General features: G+C 51.3%; 1 protein-coding gene across 1 annotated transcript; it reads left to right on the top strand.

Annotated features, from left to right (window-relative positions):
- The first annotated feature begins 697 nt into the window (after positions 1–697).
- On the top strand, positions 698–12,795 carry NRN1 (neuritin 1). The gene is made up of 3 exons (XM_056854698.1): positions 698–802; positions 5,603–5,747; positions 12,558–12,795. Exons 1-3 carry the CDS (start codon positions 748–750, stop codon positions 12,793–12,795), a joined length of 438 nt encoding a protein of 145 aa, XP_056710676.1. The 5' UTR covers positions 698–747.
- The last annotated feature ends 3,375 nt before the right edge of the window (positions 12,796–16,170 follow it).

Genomic DNA, 16,170 nt, shown 5'->3' with positions numbered 1-16,170 from the left:
GCACATATATCGGTGCGGTGGGTGTGGTGCCCTGGCTCCCCTCGGAAGCCCCCTGCGGAGAGGCGCTGGCCCGCGCCTCTCCCTCCTGGGGGGCGGCCCCTCCGCGGCCTGTTGCTCCGGGCGGGCCGGGGCCAGCCCCGCGGGGAAAGGCGCCCCCTGCAGGGCTGCGGGGAACCTGGGCGGGGGAGGGGGGCGGCGCGAAGACGGCTGGCTGGGCCGGAGGAGAGGGGCCGTCGAAGCCGGGGGAGGCTCTCCTCGAAGGGGCGCGCGCGGGATCCCCCGGCCCGGAGGCGAGGAAGAGGGGAAGCGGTGCGGCGCTGTGGCCCCCTCCGGAGGGCAGTGCCGACCAATGGCGCTTCTCTCCTCCAAGGTGCACATAAAAAAAAAATGCACCCCCCCCCCTCGGTGTCATCCCCACGTCAGGGCTGGCAGTGGGCGTGGGGCTGCGCTTCCCCCGCCCCCTCCGGATGGAGAGAGCCCTTCCCCGCTCGGGCTTCTCCCCTCGCCTTCTCCTCTCGCTCTTTCGGCCCCGTGGCTCCAGCTCGCCTCCTGCTCCGGCCGCCTCCCCCCCCCCCCAGCTCGGCGTTACAAAAGTGTCGGCGGCGGGGAACTTGTTGGCGATGCCCGGCTTGCAGCTGCCCCCCGCGTCCCCCCCAGCCACGCTTTGAGCCCCGCGAAGCCGAGAGAGAGAGAGACACAGAGAGACAGAGAGCCCCGCACCTCGCAAATGGTTGTATTAACTATAGGATGGGACTTAAGTTGAACGGCAGATACATTTATCTGGTCCTTGCTGTGCAGCTAGGTAAGTGGACGCGGCACCTTCCGAGGAGGCCGGGGTGGGGTGGGGGTTGGACTGAATGCACCAAAGCCCGACATTTTGCATGCCCCCCAAATGCTGAAGAATTGCTAGCAAGCTACAATTAGGCATGCCCCCCTCCCAATGCTAAATAACTGCTAGCAAATTAGCGGCTTGGTGGATGCCAAGGGAGCCTGGCGATATGAGCATTAAGTGGACTCTCCCTTTTGAAATACAACTGGCCGTTTGTGTATTTGTGGACTTATTTCAAATGTCAAGGGGCGCCTTTTTTGCCTTCCTGAATCGCCTCGCCGTGTCCCTTCTCTCGCCCTCCCCTCCCAAATATATACATACACACGCACGCACCCAAAGATCGCATCTGGGCAGAGCGCGCCCCATCCGATTTGTCCAGATCTAAATTCCCCCCCCCTTTTTTTTGCCTCCCAGGAGAGAACAGAGATAAGAATAGGGAAGGGGAGAGAAAGGAGGAAATTAGGAGACGGACAAAATGATCGCCTTCCTCGATCTAGGGTGCAGATTTGTAAAACGAAAGTTTTCTGTCCCGACTGTGGTAGTTTTATTAATGAATATTTGTGTTGTGTTAAAAGGAGCAGAGACGGGGGCTAAATCAAAATAATCGGGGCTAAATTACTTAGATTTTCTGCCTCTGTCACTACTTGCCCAAAAATGCCTATACTTTTTTTAAAAGGGGGGGGGGCTAAAAATATCCCAGGTTTCCTTCCGTGCTGGTGGGGGGGGGCTTGAGATATTCCTGGTTTTCTTTGATGTGAGTCAAAGATGCCCGTTTTGTCGGGTTCATAGCTAGGGAGAAGCATCTTTGAAGTTAAGGCCACTTCGTGTTCTGCACTGGGCAAGAGGGGAGAAATCTTAATTTTTGCTGGTGTGATCCGAAAGGGGAAATCGGTGCCTACTTTTCTCCCTTGTACACCGGTTGTAAGAACTGCAACCCCCCCCCTTCGGCATGCTTTCTTCCAGAGGCTTTCGTGTCCCACATATTTAGCTCTGGGGTTTATTTCTCTCGGTAGCTTTCCTCTCTGGCCGATCTCCGCAGCGTTTCGGACGCGGGATGGCGGGTGGGGTGGAGGATGCGAGCCTTAAACTGCCCCCTCGGTTGTTCAAACGAATGAGACGGGAGATGAAACGCTGCGATCCTGGAACAGTGAGGAGGGAAGCGGATGAAAGGCGAGAATATATCGCAGCGCCGTATTGCAACGTAGGGACCCCCCCCCCCATTTCATACCCCTTTTAGATGTTCTCTTCCTCTTCTCCTTGCGGCTTTGAATGTGTTGGAATTTTTGTTGTTGAAATTCTCTGAATCGGACCTGTCATTTCTCTAGTCGGAAACGGTGTCCCAGTCTGTGTCCAGTTTAGGTTTGTTTTGGTGGGAAATGCGGCATTTCTGCAGGAATTCCATTGGCGAATTGCGCGCTGTCTTTCGCTATTTGCATGCGAACCAACAGTCCGGGAATTAGGCATGTGAAGGCACCACAGAGACATAATTGCCCCCCTAAGGTCCCCTTGGTGGTTGGGGTTGATCACACTGTTTGGCTTTCGGGTTGCCTGACTCCCAGATATTATTGCAGTGGCTGGTGCTGGAAAATCAGGTCGCGCTGCCGTTGCGGGGCTTTGCTTTTAACATCTCCTCTAGCAAAGGGCTGGGCGATGGTCTGGGAAGAAAGGAGAAGTGCAGCGCCTCGCTTCTGCGTGCGTGTGTGTGTGCGCGCCTGTTCCAAAATGTATGCACATCCTTGCACCAATGCCTTGGGCCCCTGTTGGCTGGAATCGGTCCGAATTTGGTGACCTTTTCGTGGGGAGGACAAAGCTGCAGAGGCGGCAGAGAACCCCCGTGGCAGCAAACGCTTGGAGAGATGAAGGCGTAATATTAAGTGTGTGTGGTGGGGGGGAGCAGACCTAGATAGAATTAGATGAAGGGAAATGGCTGGGGGGGGGGGGGTGTCAGGAAAGAAACCCAAAAAAATCACGTGTATATACGGTGTGTGTGTGTTTGTGCGGGCGCGCGCGCGCGCGGTTGTGGATGAGGCTTTGTCACCTATTAACACTGCAAGTTGGGCCACTGGAAAGGGAGGAAAGGCGGAGGCCGAAAGAGGCGCTCCGGGGGCCCCCAGCCTGGCCACGGCGCGTCCAGCCCTACCCAGTGTCTGGGGGGCAAGCTCAAGAGCAGCGCCTCTGTTGTCGCCGGGGAGGGCCTCTCTGTTCCTCGGGCAACGAGGGTCGGGACAACGGGAACAGGTGGGAGCCGATAGACCCTTTTTCTTAGGACCTCTCTGATGAAGAAGATGATGATGATCATCATCACCCTCCTTTCTCTTTGCACCAAAGTGGGTTTTTTTTGGGGGGGGGAGACTTCCCTTTCTGGAACGTGCCCTTTCCGGAGGTGCATCTCCCATGCCTGGGTTGACGGTCTGAATAGCGAGGTTGTGGTTAAATTTTCAAAAGGCATCCTTTCCTCTCGGGATGCTTTGCCGTGCTTCTTATTTGTTTGCGGGTTCCCTCTCGTAGCCAATGTCTGCAGCCTCTGCGTGTTTTGACGTGCTTGGCGGGGGGAGGTGGGGGGTGAGAGAAGGAGGGAGGTGGTTACTAAATCGGGTTAACGATAAATCAGGTGGTGGCGGCGGCGGGGTTTCCACCGAAATAACGAGAAGGAGCCTTTTATTTTGTAATTGAATCCGGACGATTAAAACACACGCACACATACACAGAACTGCCAGCCAGCCAAAGCGTTGTAGTGGAAAATCTGGTGGTGGGGGGTGTCTCTTCCAATTGCCATCTCCTCCCTCTCCCCCCCCCATGTTGCCTGGGCTGGGCAAGCGCACAAACCGGGTGGGACCCGACTGACTCTCTGGTCATTTGTGCATGAGAGGTTTTGCCTTGGAACTGCTAAGCTCTAAGAGGTACATTCCTCCCTGTCCGAGTTCCCGCCAGCAACTAACAGCTTGCCGGGGATCAAGCCAGTGATCAATTAAACCAACAAGTCACTAATTCCCTTTCATTTGCTGCAGGATTGATAGGGATAAATTCCCCGTATGCTGCATTCTGCCCGCTGCCCCCCCCCCCAACACCGCCTCGAAGTCACAGCGGCTGGGTTTGATTTGGTGTGTACGTGTGTGTTGGAGCCACGTAATCCAAGCAGCAATGTCGAGAAATATATATATATAATATATATATATATAGATATATATATATATATATATATATATATATATCTCTCTCTCTCTCTCTCTCCTCTCTCTCTCTCTCTCTCTCTCTCTCTCTCTCTCTCTCTCTCTCTCTCTCTCTCTCTCTCTCTCTCTCTCTCTCTCTCTCTCTCTCTCTCACACACACACACACACACACACACAGAGCGAGAGAGAGCGAGAGAGATTTGACCATTACAATCAAAAAGCGTTTTGCCGTTGAGTTCTGGGTTGTGTGCATGACCCCCTAGGACTGCGGGAAGGCTAGAAATGAAGGTTTAATTAGAAATCTTCCAAAGTTTGGGGGGTTTCCCTTTGACATCTGTGCGGGTTGCCTCCCCCCCCCCCAGTCACAAACTGTCTTCCCAGGGGATCGGACAAGGGCATCTGGTTTCAGCTTTCCTATAGATCTTTTCAGAGAGGTGTTGGGTTTCATTGCAAGAAGCGGAAGATGGATAGCGGCGATCGGTGTTGCTGATGTGTCTGGTGGAGGGAAAGAGCGGATCGGAAGCTGTTGAGGGGCGGGGAGTGACTCGGTTAAGGAGAGCCGGTAGATTAATCGCGGGGGGGGAGGGGAGATGTTCTTTTGTCTTCACTCCTGTGAAAGAATGTGAAGGGAACGTGGAGGAGCAGGGACCAAAAGAAAAGGGACAGGCATGGGGCATGTCAAGGGCAGTTTAAGTCCTCATTTTACAAGGAGTTTGCGTGAGGCTAACTACTCCACGACTCTCTAAGTGCATTGCACCGAATACAAGAAATCGTATTTCAAAAAGTAGGCGGTTTTGGCAGCCTATTTCAAATAAAATTCTGTTGATGCAGTGGGGGGTGGAAAAGCGCGCCACTGCAGGAAACTAATTGGAGTAGAGGAGGTTTTATAGCTGTGATGGTTCCCACTTCGGCCTCCTCCCCCCTTGCGCTATGGACATAGGATCCACTTTTAAAGGTGTGCCCTGAATGGTGGTTAGCGGTCGTCCCCCCCTCCCGGTGATGTCACCCTACAATTTCCCTCCTTTTCTGAAAGGCCCTGAGAGAAATAATAAATTGAATCGCTAACTGTGTGCTGAAGTGAATTTAATGTTCTTGGAAGTTGCTTTTTTTAAAGATTTGAAAAAATAATTAAACCAAAAACGTTCAAAACGTTATAGCTTTCAAAGAATATGTCCCAGATAAAATATGAACTTGAAAGAAACCCTGCTATTATTAGGGGTGCAAATCTGTTTTATTGCTTTTTATTTATGGACGCTATAAGCAGAGAAGCCGGCCTCTAAGATCTGTCATTTGGACACACTTGTTTAATTTTTAAAAATGCATCTAGTCCAGTGCTTTGGTAGGATACAAAATGTCCTTTCTGCGGTGAAGGGATCTGATGGCAGGGCAGATCCAATCCCTGTTACGGCTTTTGTGTGTGCGTGTGTGCGCGCGCGTTTGTGTGAGTGTGTGTGTCTGTGTGTGTGTGTGTGTGTAGATTCTGGGAGAGGGGGTTCCGGGTAGATCACACCGTTTTCTCAAGTCAAAACCCGGGCTGGGAAATCGCGCGCAGTTTACCTTGCTCGGAGCTGTCCAGCTGACGTGGTGCTGATCTGTTCCCCAGCCTACCTGCTGCAGGCAGTCCGAGCGGCGGGCAAGTGCGATGCGGTCTTTAAGGGCTTCTCGAATTGTGTGCTCAAGATGGGCAATAACATTGCCGGCTATCAGCAGGAACTGGACGACAAGAGAAATCTCGAAACAATCTGCAAGTAGGTGGACTTCTTTTTGTTGTTGTACCTCTCTATGGCCATTCCAGTTTCTTTATCATGTACCCAGATGGTTATTGTTGTTTTTTTTTTTAAAGCAAAAGTAGCAGTATGACTGGCTTCTTACCAACACCCTGCTGTTTTGTGAACCTAACGCTATGAAGACTAATCAGCCTCCCCCAACTAGTAGTGTTTGTCCTATGCAGTTTCCTTTCATGCTATAATAGAACTTAACCGATTCACACACTAAGCTGTGCACAACCACAAAATGCATGTACCGAAGTTGTATGCAATTTTCATCCCCATTATTTGCAATAGATGACACCCCGACTCAAATCACTTCGAACTGGATCTACTGGATGTATTTCTATTGCATTTGCTTCTAATAAAGTAACCGCCAGAGGTATTCACATCCTATAGAAATCAGAAGAAAACGCTCTGTTATTTTAATAGTTTTCATTATATTCACTTTCCCCCCCCCAAACCTTTCTCTGTTACTTTGTGAGGTATTGACTGTATCGTGCTACCCTGATATGATTTTAGACTAACCGATTTTAATTAACCGGCTTGTTTCCATTAAGGGCCCTCTCCAGGTTAATGGGTGCATTCATAAAACATGTCATACCGCGGAGCTTTAAATGCATATCCCACTAACCTTGGCAAAAATGGTATCATCCCTCTGAGTTAGAAAACAGTAGCTTTTAGTGCAAGTTTAATGCTTGAAAAGAGGCATCCGGCGGACCCTATGGTGGCCGACTCCATTTTCTCCCTAGCCATGGCTTCCTGGTCCATTAAGAAGTTCTTCTGCCAAAGTGGATTTATCTTGTTTTGCCAACAGCTCCTTGAAGGTAGTAGGGAAAGGAAACTGGTACCCAAGATGAGTCAAAGGAGATGGATCTCCTGTCTTTATGATGTTTTAAAACATTGCAGTGAAATATCACACAGTGTATGGCACTGTTACTTCAGTTCTTTTCACTATTGTAGTAAGGTATAGAAACTATCTAATGTAAAATATTCTGTATTAGATTGAGTTTCTAGTCACGTTTGTCTGATTTGGGTTCTTATGTTAGGATTTTGTTTTCTAAAAGAGCCGCTGCAATATAAAGCGGGAATTTGTGCCATAATGCAGTATATTTCAGGACAGCACATTGACTTTCTATTTTACAAATGAAACCATGAAGAAAGTTTCTGCATTTCAAATGAGGAGACTGATGTGGTCCTGCCAGCAGTAAACCAATTGAATTGCAGGGGCCCTGGAAAAGCTGGATATGAAAAATCGTTGTATTTCCCTGAAAGGAACAGAATAATTTGTGCACCTTTCTACGAGGACAGCTCACTATGGAACCCAATGAAACAAAAGGGCTTGATTCTAAACTGATTTTACAAGCTGTATGGGTACCAATCCCAATTGTGCTTCTCGGAGTAAAGAGATGTGATCAATCCAAGAAGCAAATTGGATTGAAACTGATAGAATTCACTTTCAGGTAAAGGTGTTTGTACTTATTCAATTGGATGGCGGTGGTGGGAGGTGATGTCAAGTCGCAGCCGACTTATGGAAACCCCGTAGGGTTTTCAAGGCAAAAGAGGTTCAGAGGTGATTTTGGACCCTGGACCTCCTTAGTGGTCTCCCATCCAAATGGGTCTACTCTGCTCAGTTTCCGAGATCTGAATAGATTGGAGTAGCCTGGGCCATCTAGATCGGGGCAATTCAGTTGGATAGCACAGTTAAAATTGAATATTTGTGCAGAAATTTGATATGCAGCTCGGATTGCTCGGAAGGAAGTCTCAGGGGAGGTTTTATTCTCAAGACTGTGGACTGCCCTGGAAGTCAGCCCATGGCTCTGAGTTGCTGCATAGGCAGTAGGTCCCAGGGCCAACCCAGTTAACGGCTGTGACGGGGGAAATCTTCCTCTCTAGGAAACGCTAGAGAGCCCCTGCCGGGTCGAGTAGACGCTAGTGAACTAGAAGTACCAACGCCTTGACTTGGTATAATTCAACTGCATCTGTCAAAACATAATCTCTATAAATCCCCCAAATTGCAACACACTTATTGGGAGAAAACAAACCCTACTGAAGTACTCTTGAACTTGTGGGTAAGGCTGCTGCAAATCTGTTTAGGATTGGAGCATCGAGTTCCCCTGGGCTTCTGCTCTGATTTGGAAAAGCCAGCCAGCTTGAAAGCTTGTAAAGCATTCCGTTGATTAAGACCATTCCCTTTCAAAAGTCATTGACGATTCGGGCGCGAATCGCATTGAATCCGAGCAGTACAGTGCCGAGTTGTGAAGACGACGATGAAAACGGTACAGATCTGATCCGGCTGTCTCACGGTTGAATGCTGGATCCATTTCTTCCCAAGTAAAGGCCACACTAGCCATGGTGTTCAGATGGTGATGCGTACCAGTAGTACTCTGACACAATAGTAGAGTGTAGCTGTTTATATACACAGCCACAGGGAATGAGAAATTGTCCGTTCTTCCTCTGGCCCGGCTTGCCGCCTCCCCATCCCCCCACCCCCAAACACAGCAAGGCGGGAAACTGCCTAATGCTTCGATTTCTTTCCTAAGCAAGATTTCGATTTCTTTCCTACGGTTGGTCTCTAAGGTGCTTCTGGACTCGCGTCTAGCTTTTCCTCTAATGGTGGCTTTCCTGCAAGATCTATTGTCCAATACAAAACCCTTTCGGCAGCAACACAGCCCGATACCGGGGAGGGAACGAAAAAATAAAATCTTGCAAACCTCGTCAACGCCAGCAGCCACCTAGGCCGTAAAAGGACTGATTTGCTACCGAGCTTAGAGACGGCTACCACCACCACCCCACCCCACGATTCTATCAACAAGCTCCGTTGTTTGACATTTTCTGGATCAGAAAATGTCTGCCTGGGAAGGTAGGGGGGAGCACACACCTAGGCCATTTATGCACGGGAGGTTTTGCCTGGGATTTGCCGCTCTCTAGATGCACATTTCCCCCATTCAAATTCTCAACAATACTCCCCCATTGCAGAGTTTTGAGAATTCAGATGGGGGAAACGTGCATCTAGAGAGCGGCAAATCCCAGGCAAGACCTCCCGTGCCTAAATGGCCTCTACCCACCGGTTTGCTACGCAGCTGTAGCGTCCATGGTGTGCGACGACAATGGTGGGGAGGGGGCGCAGAAGGAGATTCTCGAGCCTGCCCTAGATTCTCTAGTCTGGCGTTAGAGTCCCTCGCCGCGCCGGGGACGCGCCCGGATCCCTCCCCTTCTCCGCAAGCAAGCAAGCAAGCGCGCCCCGGTGTGTAGATCTGAGAGGAGCTCGGGAAGATTTACTCGTCCTTTGGGAGGCGCAATTACAGCAGGAAATACAGCCGGAGCGGCGCCCCTCTCAGCCCTTCACGCCAGCTCCATCCCTCATTATTTATTACAAATGCAGCCGGCGTTGGACTCCGCGGCCAATTCGGAGCGCTCGTAAATTAGAAGTCGCCCCCACGACTCTTTCAGGCTTGATAACCAACCCTCCACCGAGCGCCTCCCTGGGCGAAGGGGGGCGGGCGAGGATGATTTGGGGGCGGGAAGACGCGATCTGGAGAAGCCATTAGGCGGAGCCCGGCCCTGCTCAGGAGCCCTGTGTGGACCGGCAGATGCCATTCTCCTTTGAAAGGCGGCTCCGCGCCGGAGCAGAGGGCTCCTCCTCGCCAAGTATTTGGCTTACTGCGCTTGTTCGAGGAAATGCGTTTCCGATCTGGATCAGGGGAGCCGGCCACGCTGGGATCAGGCGCCCGCGAAGCGGTGTCGGTTAGGTAAGGAAGGGGAAACCGCTCGTGTTGCACGCAACGGGGAAAGGACCAGCCGACCGCAGCCAACAACCAGAGAGCCTTCCGCTGGTGAAATCTCTTGGCGCTGTTCAGACAAGCAAGGGAGGCTGGCGGAGAGGGCCAAACGGCGCGCTGGACATGCTCAGAGGCACGTTATTGGCTCCGATTTCCAGGGATGACAGCGATGAATTCCGGATTAAGCCCTAAACGGGAGTCTTTAGGGACTGGACTTGTTTAAAAATAGCCATCGATGCCTTTATTAATGGAAACAAAATGTATCCCGCCTCTCCAGGCGCTGGAGGCAGGTGACTTTAAACCAGAAAACCGCCGCAACGGCATAGTATTCCTAATAATAACCAACGAACTCGGAAGGCCTCCCACACAGACAGAACCAAGCCTGTCTCTCCACCCCCTCGCCCCAGCCCCAACTTGAAGGGTGCCAAGGTGCTAGGCCCTGTACGGCAGGCCAAGCAGTTCCGGGTCGGCATCCTTTGCTTTTAAAACACCACTGGCACCAAAGGAGTTTCCCAAAGGCTTAGCGATGAACACAGGACACAGGAAGCTGTCTTATACTGAATCAGACCCTCGGTCCATCCAAGTCAGAATTGTCTACTCAGACCGGCAGCGGCTCTCCAGGGTCTCAGGCAGGGGTCTTTCTCATCACCTACTTGCCAGGGATTGAACCTGGGACTTTCTGGACGCCAAGCAAATGCTTTGCCGCTGAGCCACAGCACCCCCACCTCCTCTAAACAGCACATTGCCCGATATGTACATTCTGACACCAAGAGGAGCGCCCTTGCGCAGAAGCATTTGGCAACAGGACATCCCAAATCATGTTAAGCATACTGATAGCACAGCAGTATTGTCTGGATTGGAGGGCATTTAGTATGCACTGTGACAGCTAGTTCTTTCCTTGGTGCTGGAGGCAAATGTTGGGGTGCACCACCAACCTTTCTCCTGCATCGCATCTGGAAAATCTAGCATGACATGGAAGTGAGCCACGCTTATAAAAGCTGGAACTAGATGATTATGATAATCACACGTTACATTGGGGTGCCTTTTTTCTAGCTGCTGGTTTTTGGTCCGTTTCGCCTTCCCTGGTGTGGTGAGTTTTAGATAAGAGTCTCCAGATAATATTAAATCATAGCGATCATAGATACAGGGCCTGTGCCAGTCATTTTTGCGCCCTAGGCAAGGCTAACTACTTGTGCCCCCCCATTGCTAACCAATTTTCAAAACATAAACTTTTTATAAGACGTTATAATTAATTATATTCCACAGCACTGTTGTGGTACTTACCTTAAAGTAAAAATATAAAATTTCAGTTGCATTTTTTTCAAGACATTAATCTGTTTAAAACTGTGCCCCTCTGAGGTCTGCGCCCTAGGCGACCACCCAGTTCGCCTAATGGTAGCACCGGCCCTGCATAGATAGCAATAAGCACAAACAATTTCGTCACAGGGCATTAAGTTTCAGTGGACAGATTAGTTATCTAGTTGTATTTTTTTTAATATATATTTAAACCAGGATTTGTAGGGAGCCGCGCCTGAATTCCGGTGACAGCCGTCTGGGGTGTATGTCCAGTTTTTAAAAATCTAATAGTTCTGTTGATCGAGAAATACAGAATTTGATTGTTTGTTTGTTTGTTTGTTTTACTTTATTCATATCCCGTTTTTCACCCCAACGGAGACCCGAAGCGGCTTACATCCTCCTCCTCTCTTCCGTTTTTATCCTCTCAACAACCTTGCGAGGCAGGTTAGGCAGAGCACAAGAGGCGCTTGAAAGGAGCTCCATGGAAAGAGCTGGGGGGGGGGGTTGGGGGTCTGCCTAGAGCAGCCACCGAGCAGAGACCTCCCTCTCTTTCCATGGAGCTCCTTTCAAGCGCCTCTTGTGCTCATCGCTTACTTTATATCCTGGGACCGTCTGGCTGACCTCCTTCCCCTTGAACCTCCTTGCAGCCGAGGGCAGTGGCTGTTAATCTGCTGTGCTGGCTGACCGTCCCCTTTCGGCAGTTTTCCCAGGGGGTTAGACATTCATGGGGGGGGGGATCCGTGTTTCAAAAGCCAAGGAGCGGGAGGAAACCAACCTTGGGGCATCTATAGTTCAAGATGTCTACAAGTATCGTGTTATTCTTTGTGTAGTTTCCCCTCTACCTTTCTGTTAACCCCTTTCCTGGTGTGTCCCCACCCCCCCCACCCCCCCACACACATAAGAAAGACCAAAGTCCATCAAGTCCAGCAGTCTGTTCCTGAACCAGTTACCATGCTAAACCAATTCATCTACAACTGTTCTTCAACGTCTTCAACTGTTACCAATAAACTTGGCCATTTCATCCAAAAGATTGTTTGATTCCAGTTACTGTATGTGTATAGATGTGCAGGGGTTGTCTAGCCTCCCCTCATACCTTATTTGGCCCTAGGCTGGCAATAGGGTTCCACCTGGGCAGGTGTAAAAGAAGGAAGACAGGAGGGCTCCGTTGGCATCAGACCCCCAGGACTTCTCCTCTTGACCAGCTGGCTTGATTTTGGATACCGAGGCTCAGCTGGGAAGGAGGGAAACCAGGTAGAAGAGCCTTGGAGTATATACAGAGTGCTTTCCACCGCCTCCCTTTTAGCCAGAGCAGCCCAAGGCCTGGGGTTGGACCAGATGGCCCTTGAGGTCTCTTTCAGCTCTGTGTTTCTATGTTTCATGTGAACACATGAAGCTGCCTTATACCGAATCAGACCTATCAAAGTCAGTCTTGTCTACTCTGACCGGCAGCGGCTCCCCAGGGTCTCAGGCAGAGGTCTTTCACATCACCTACTTGCCTAGTCCCTTTAACTGGAGATGCCGGGTCATTAGACCTGGGACCTTCTCCATGCCAAGCAGATGCTCTACCACTGAGCCAAGCCCCCTCTAAGTGCAAAGTGCCTTTTGGTGTGTGCGTTTTTTTAAAACGGCCTTGTGACCAGGGTAAAGGCGGGGGGGGGGTTCTCCAGCCAGTCCGGGTCACCTGCCCTTGTGTTCTTGTCTCCTCTCTGCTCAGGTACTGGGACGACTTCCACGCCTGCACCCTCACCGCCCTCACGGATTGCCAGGAAGGGGTGACGGACGTCTGGGAGAAGCTGAAAGAGAAGTCCAAAAAGCTCGACTACGAGGGCAACCTCTTCGTCCTGTGCGGCAAATCCAACGGGGCCGCCCCGTCGGCGCCGGCGGCTTCCGCCTGCCGGTTGCTGCTGCTCTTGGCGCTCTCGGCCGCCCTGGCCACCTGGCTCTCCTTCTAGAGGGGGCCGGCGGAGCGGAGAGGGAGCCCCGCCCGGCCGGCCCCCCGCTGCCGCCTCCTCTCTCTTCCTCCAGGACCTGGATTTACCGAGGGAAAGTCTCCATCCTTTGGATTTGGGGGTGGGGTGGGGGCTTGAAGGCCGGCCGCTGCGGGGGTGGCTTCTGCGGCAGAGGCTCCCCCACCCCTCTAGGGAGGACTGCCTGGGGAAGAGGGGGAGGCCGCCCCTCCTGCGCCACCGACGCCCCCTCTCCTCTTCCCCTCTCCCTCCCCCCCCTCTTCCCGTCGTGCGTTGAAGATTTGCCAAAATGGTACCAAACGGTGAGCAGCCAAGAGCCAAAACCGGACCTCAGAGCTTTACTCCTCTTGTCTCCAGATCCAAGGTCAACCGGAGCCCTCTTTTTGTGCGCAAAGGAATCTCAGGAACGGCTTCCAGCCACCACCGAATACTAATAAAAGCATTAATAGGTAATAATAATACTAATAATACTATTAATAACGCGACTGACGGCCACAAAGGAGAGGCCCCTTCTGGGGGGGAAACATCGCCGGGAAGGATGAGTTGAGCCAAGGCGGGGGACATTATTGGGGGGGGGGAGGCACCGGAAGCGAAGCCACGGAGCTGACCAGGCGCGCCAAGGAGCGTCCGAGGGGGAATTCACTCCCAGACGACCATCACATTTCCTAGGAAAATCTTGTGGTTTTTTTAAAGATTTTTTTTTCTCCTGGTCATTCCACTACAAAGACGCGGCCCTCTTCCCCAAGGGGGGGTGCGTGAGAAAGCACAGAGCACAACTGAAAGACGACACCAAGAAGGGGGGAACCCATTCAAAAAGGAGACTTAAGTACACGACTGACTTCATGAATGCTGCTATGTTTGCTGAGAGTTGAGCTTTACTTAACCGTCAAGGCATCTTTACAATTTTTCCCTGCCTTTTTTGTTTGTTTTTTGTTTTTCATTTTCGTTCCTTTTTTTCCCAAGGACCCGCTCTCTTTCTCTTGTTCTAGGTGTCCCACCATTACCGGAAGATATCTGATTATCCAACAGTGTAGATCACGGGGGAAGGGGGGTATATGTTAACGTTAAAAAAAAAGAAATTAAAATAAAACACACCGCGTAAAGGTTTTTGGGGGAGGGGAAAGTGTTAAAAGAGCCTTGATTTTAAAAAAAGAAAAAATGTAATTTAAGAAAGTTTATTATAAAGTGAATTCAGCAAAAAAAATTATAAAAGATTTGCTACGAAGTATAGAAAAAAGTATAAAATAAAATTATTGTTTGAAAAGAGGATGTAGTTTTATTTTTATTTTATTTTTAATTTGAGTTTATATAATTATTTGAGCAACATTTCAAACAAGTCACAGTGCGATCCTAAAGAGAGTCACTCCAGTCTAAGCGCATTCATTTCAATGGGTTTAGACTGGAGTAGCTCTGCGTAGGATTGCACTGTCAGCAAGGTCCTAGGAGGCAGAGGTGCAGCTTGACAGAATGGTTGGATCCGGGATCTGAGAGTCAGGCCCATTGAAACCGAGGGGATCAAAACCAAGACTCACTTCGCGCCAAGGGGTTTTTCGTTGTTGCTGTTTGTTTGCTTGATGGAGCCAAGTGGACGGAACTGGTGGTGCGTTTTGTAGGGAAATACACATGATGGCATTCTGCTGATCCAACTTATGTCAGCCTGGTCCCTTCCCTTTCCCAAAGAGGACGGGGAGGGGAAACCCTGACTGTGGCTCAGTGGTAGAGCATCTGCAGGTCCCGGGTTCAATCCCCGGCACCTCCCGTTAAAGGGACCAGGGAAGTAGGTGATGGGAAAGACCCCTGCCTGAGACCCTGGAGAGCCGCTGTTGGTCTGAGTAGACAATATTGACTTTGATGGGCCAAGGGTCTGCTTCAGTAGCAGGCAGCATTATGGGATCATGTGTGACCGTCCAAAATGGTCCCGTTTCTGGACCAGGCGACTACTGAGTGATGGATATCGCCGGCATCCTCAAAACTGTAACTACGAAATTTTCCTCCCCCTCGGATTTGCAGCCCTGATTTTTGAGAGTCAGTTTCGCGGAGAATAAACGTCCCCCAGGTTTGGGAGGCGGCGGAGAGAGACGCAGCGAGGGGCGATTGGGAAAGGGAGGCGCTGGCGGCCGTCCCCGAGGCGAGTGCCTCTCCCTCCTGCTCTGCCCTGGCCCTCAGGCCGGGCACCGAAATCCACGCGCCTTTCGTGCTTCCCCAGCAGGCCGCCGGGATGTGTCCCAGCATCTCGGACGGGAGTCCAGCCGCCCTCTTCCAGCGCTTTGCCTTGCCGGCCAATACTGGGGGGGGGGGGGCGGGCGGGGGGGCCGTCTGGATGGGAGGAAAGAGATCTCAAGGTGGGGGCAGGATCCGGAGCAACGTTCAAAGGCCGACCCTGCGGAGATGCGCTCAGGGTTCAATCCCTCCCCTCCCCCAATGAGTTTTGAAATCGTACCTTGCGGAAAGCCTTTTGTAAAACATCACCGAATCGAAACCGTCGGGGGTAATCGCTCGCAGTCCGACAGATGAAGGCTGTCTGTCTAAGTGGTATCGCTGGGATTGACGGGTTTCCCTTGGCGTTTTTAAAAGAGCTTTGAGCGAGCATCAAAATTGACCATGCGAAAATGGCCTGTGCGTTAAACAGCTGGTCTCCGTGTCTTTTTGCAAAGCCTTTCCCAGGGATAATTTGTCCCAAGAACTCCCAAGGAGCAACCGCACGCCTTGGCATCTATATTTTAGCTAGATTTAATTTAGCCCCATTTGCTTCCGGACTCCTCATTTTCAATTATTAAAAGCGGGGGGACCCGATTCCCCCGTCCCACAAGTCTTGATGGGGGGAGGAGAGCCAGGGGCCCCGTTCAGATCGCTGCACAGAAGGCCCAGAAAGCCGATCGTGCTGGTTCTCTTCCATAATTAATAAAGCAGGCCGGCTTAATGTGGGGTGGGGGGGGGGGAGAGAGAGAGGCCCTATCGATCTGGCACCAGGAGCTGCTCTAACCTCCCCGGCCTATTTATAGCATCCTGGTGCCTTTATAAAGAAGCCAACCTGCAAGAGGACATAATAATCACCTCTTCTCCCTCCCTCCCATCCGAAAGGAGACAGCGTGTGTTTCGAAGCTCCTGCAGTTCCGATCCTATTCCGGTTTTTAATATGAAGCGGGAGAGGGGCGCACCTTGACACCCCCCGCAGCCCTGGAAGCCCCCCCGCGCAGAATCCCTCTAAGAGCTGCCCGCACATTGTAATAGGTAAGCAATGGCCACACCGAGCAAGTCCATCAATCACAGGCGGTGGGGCTGGGCGGCCCATCTGCATCTCCCCGGTGGGGCTGAATCCCAGCAACAAATGCGACCGGGGAGGGCGGGCAGGCGCCGACG

The sequence above is a fragment of the Euleptes europaea genome, chromosome 8, assembly GCF_029931775.1.
Source record: "Euleptes europaea isolate rEulEur1 chromosome 8, rEulEur1.hap1, whole genome shotgun sequence".
Lineage (NCBI taxonomy): Eukaryota > Metazoa > Chordata > Lepidosauria > Squamata > Sphaerodactylidae > Euleptes > Euleptes europaea.
The sequence above is the reverse complement of the archived record's forward strand: the minus strand, read 5'-3'. Positions and strand labels throughout refer to the sequence as shown.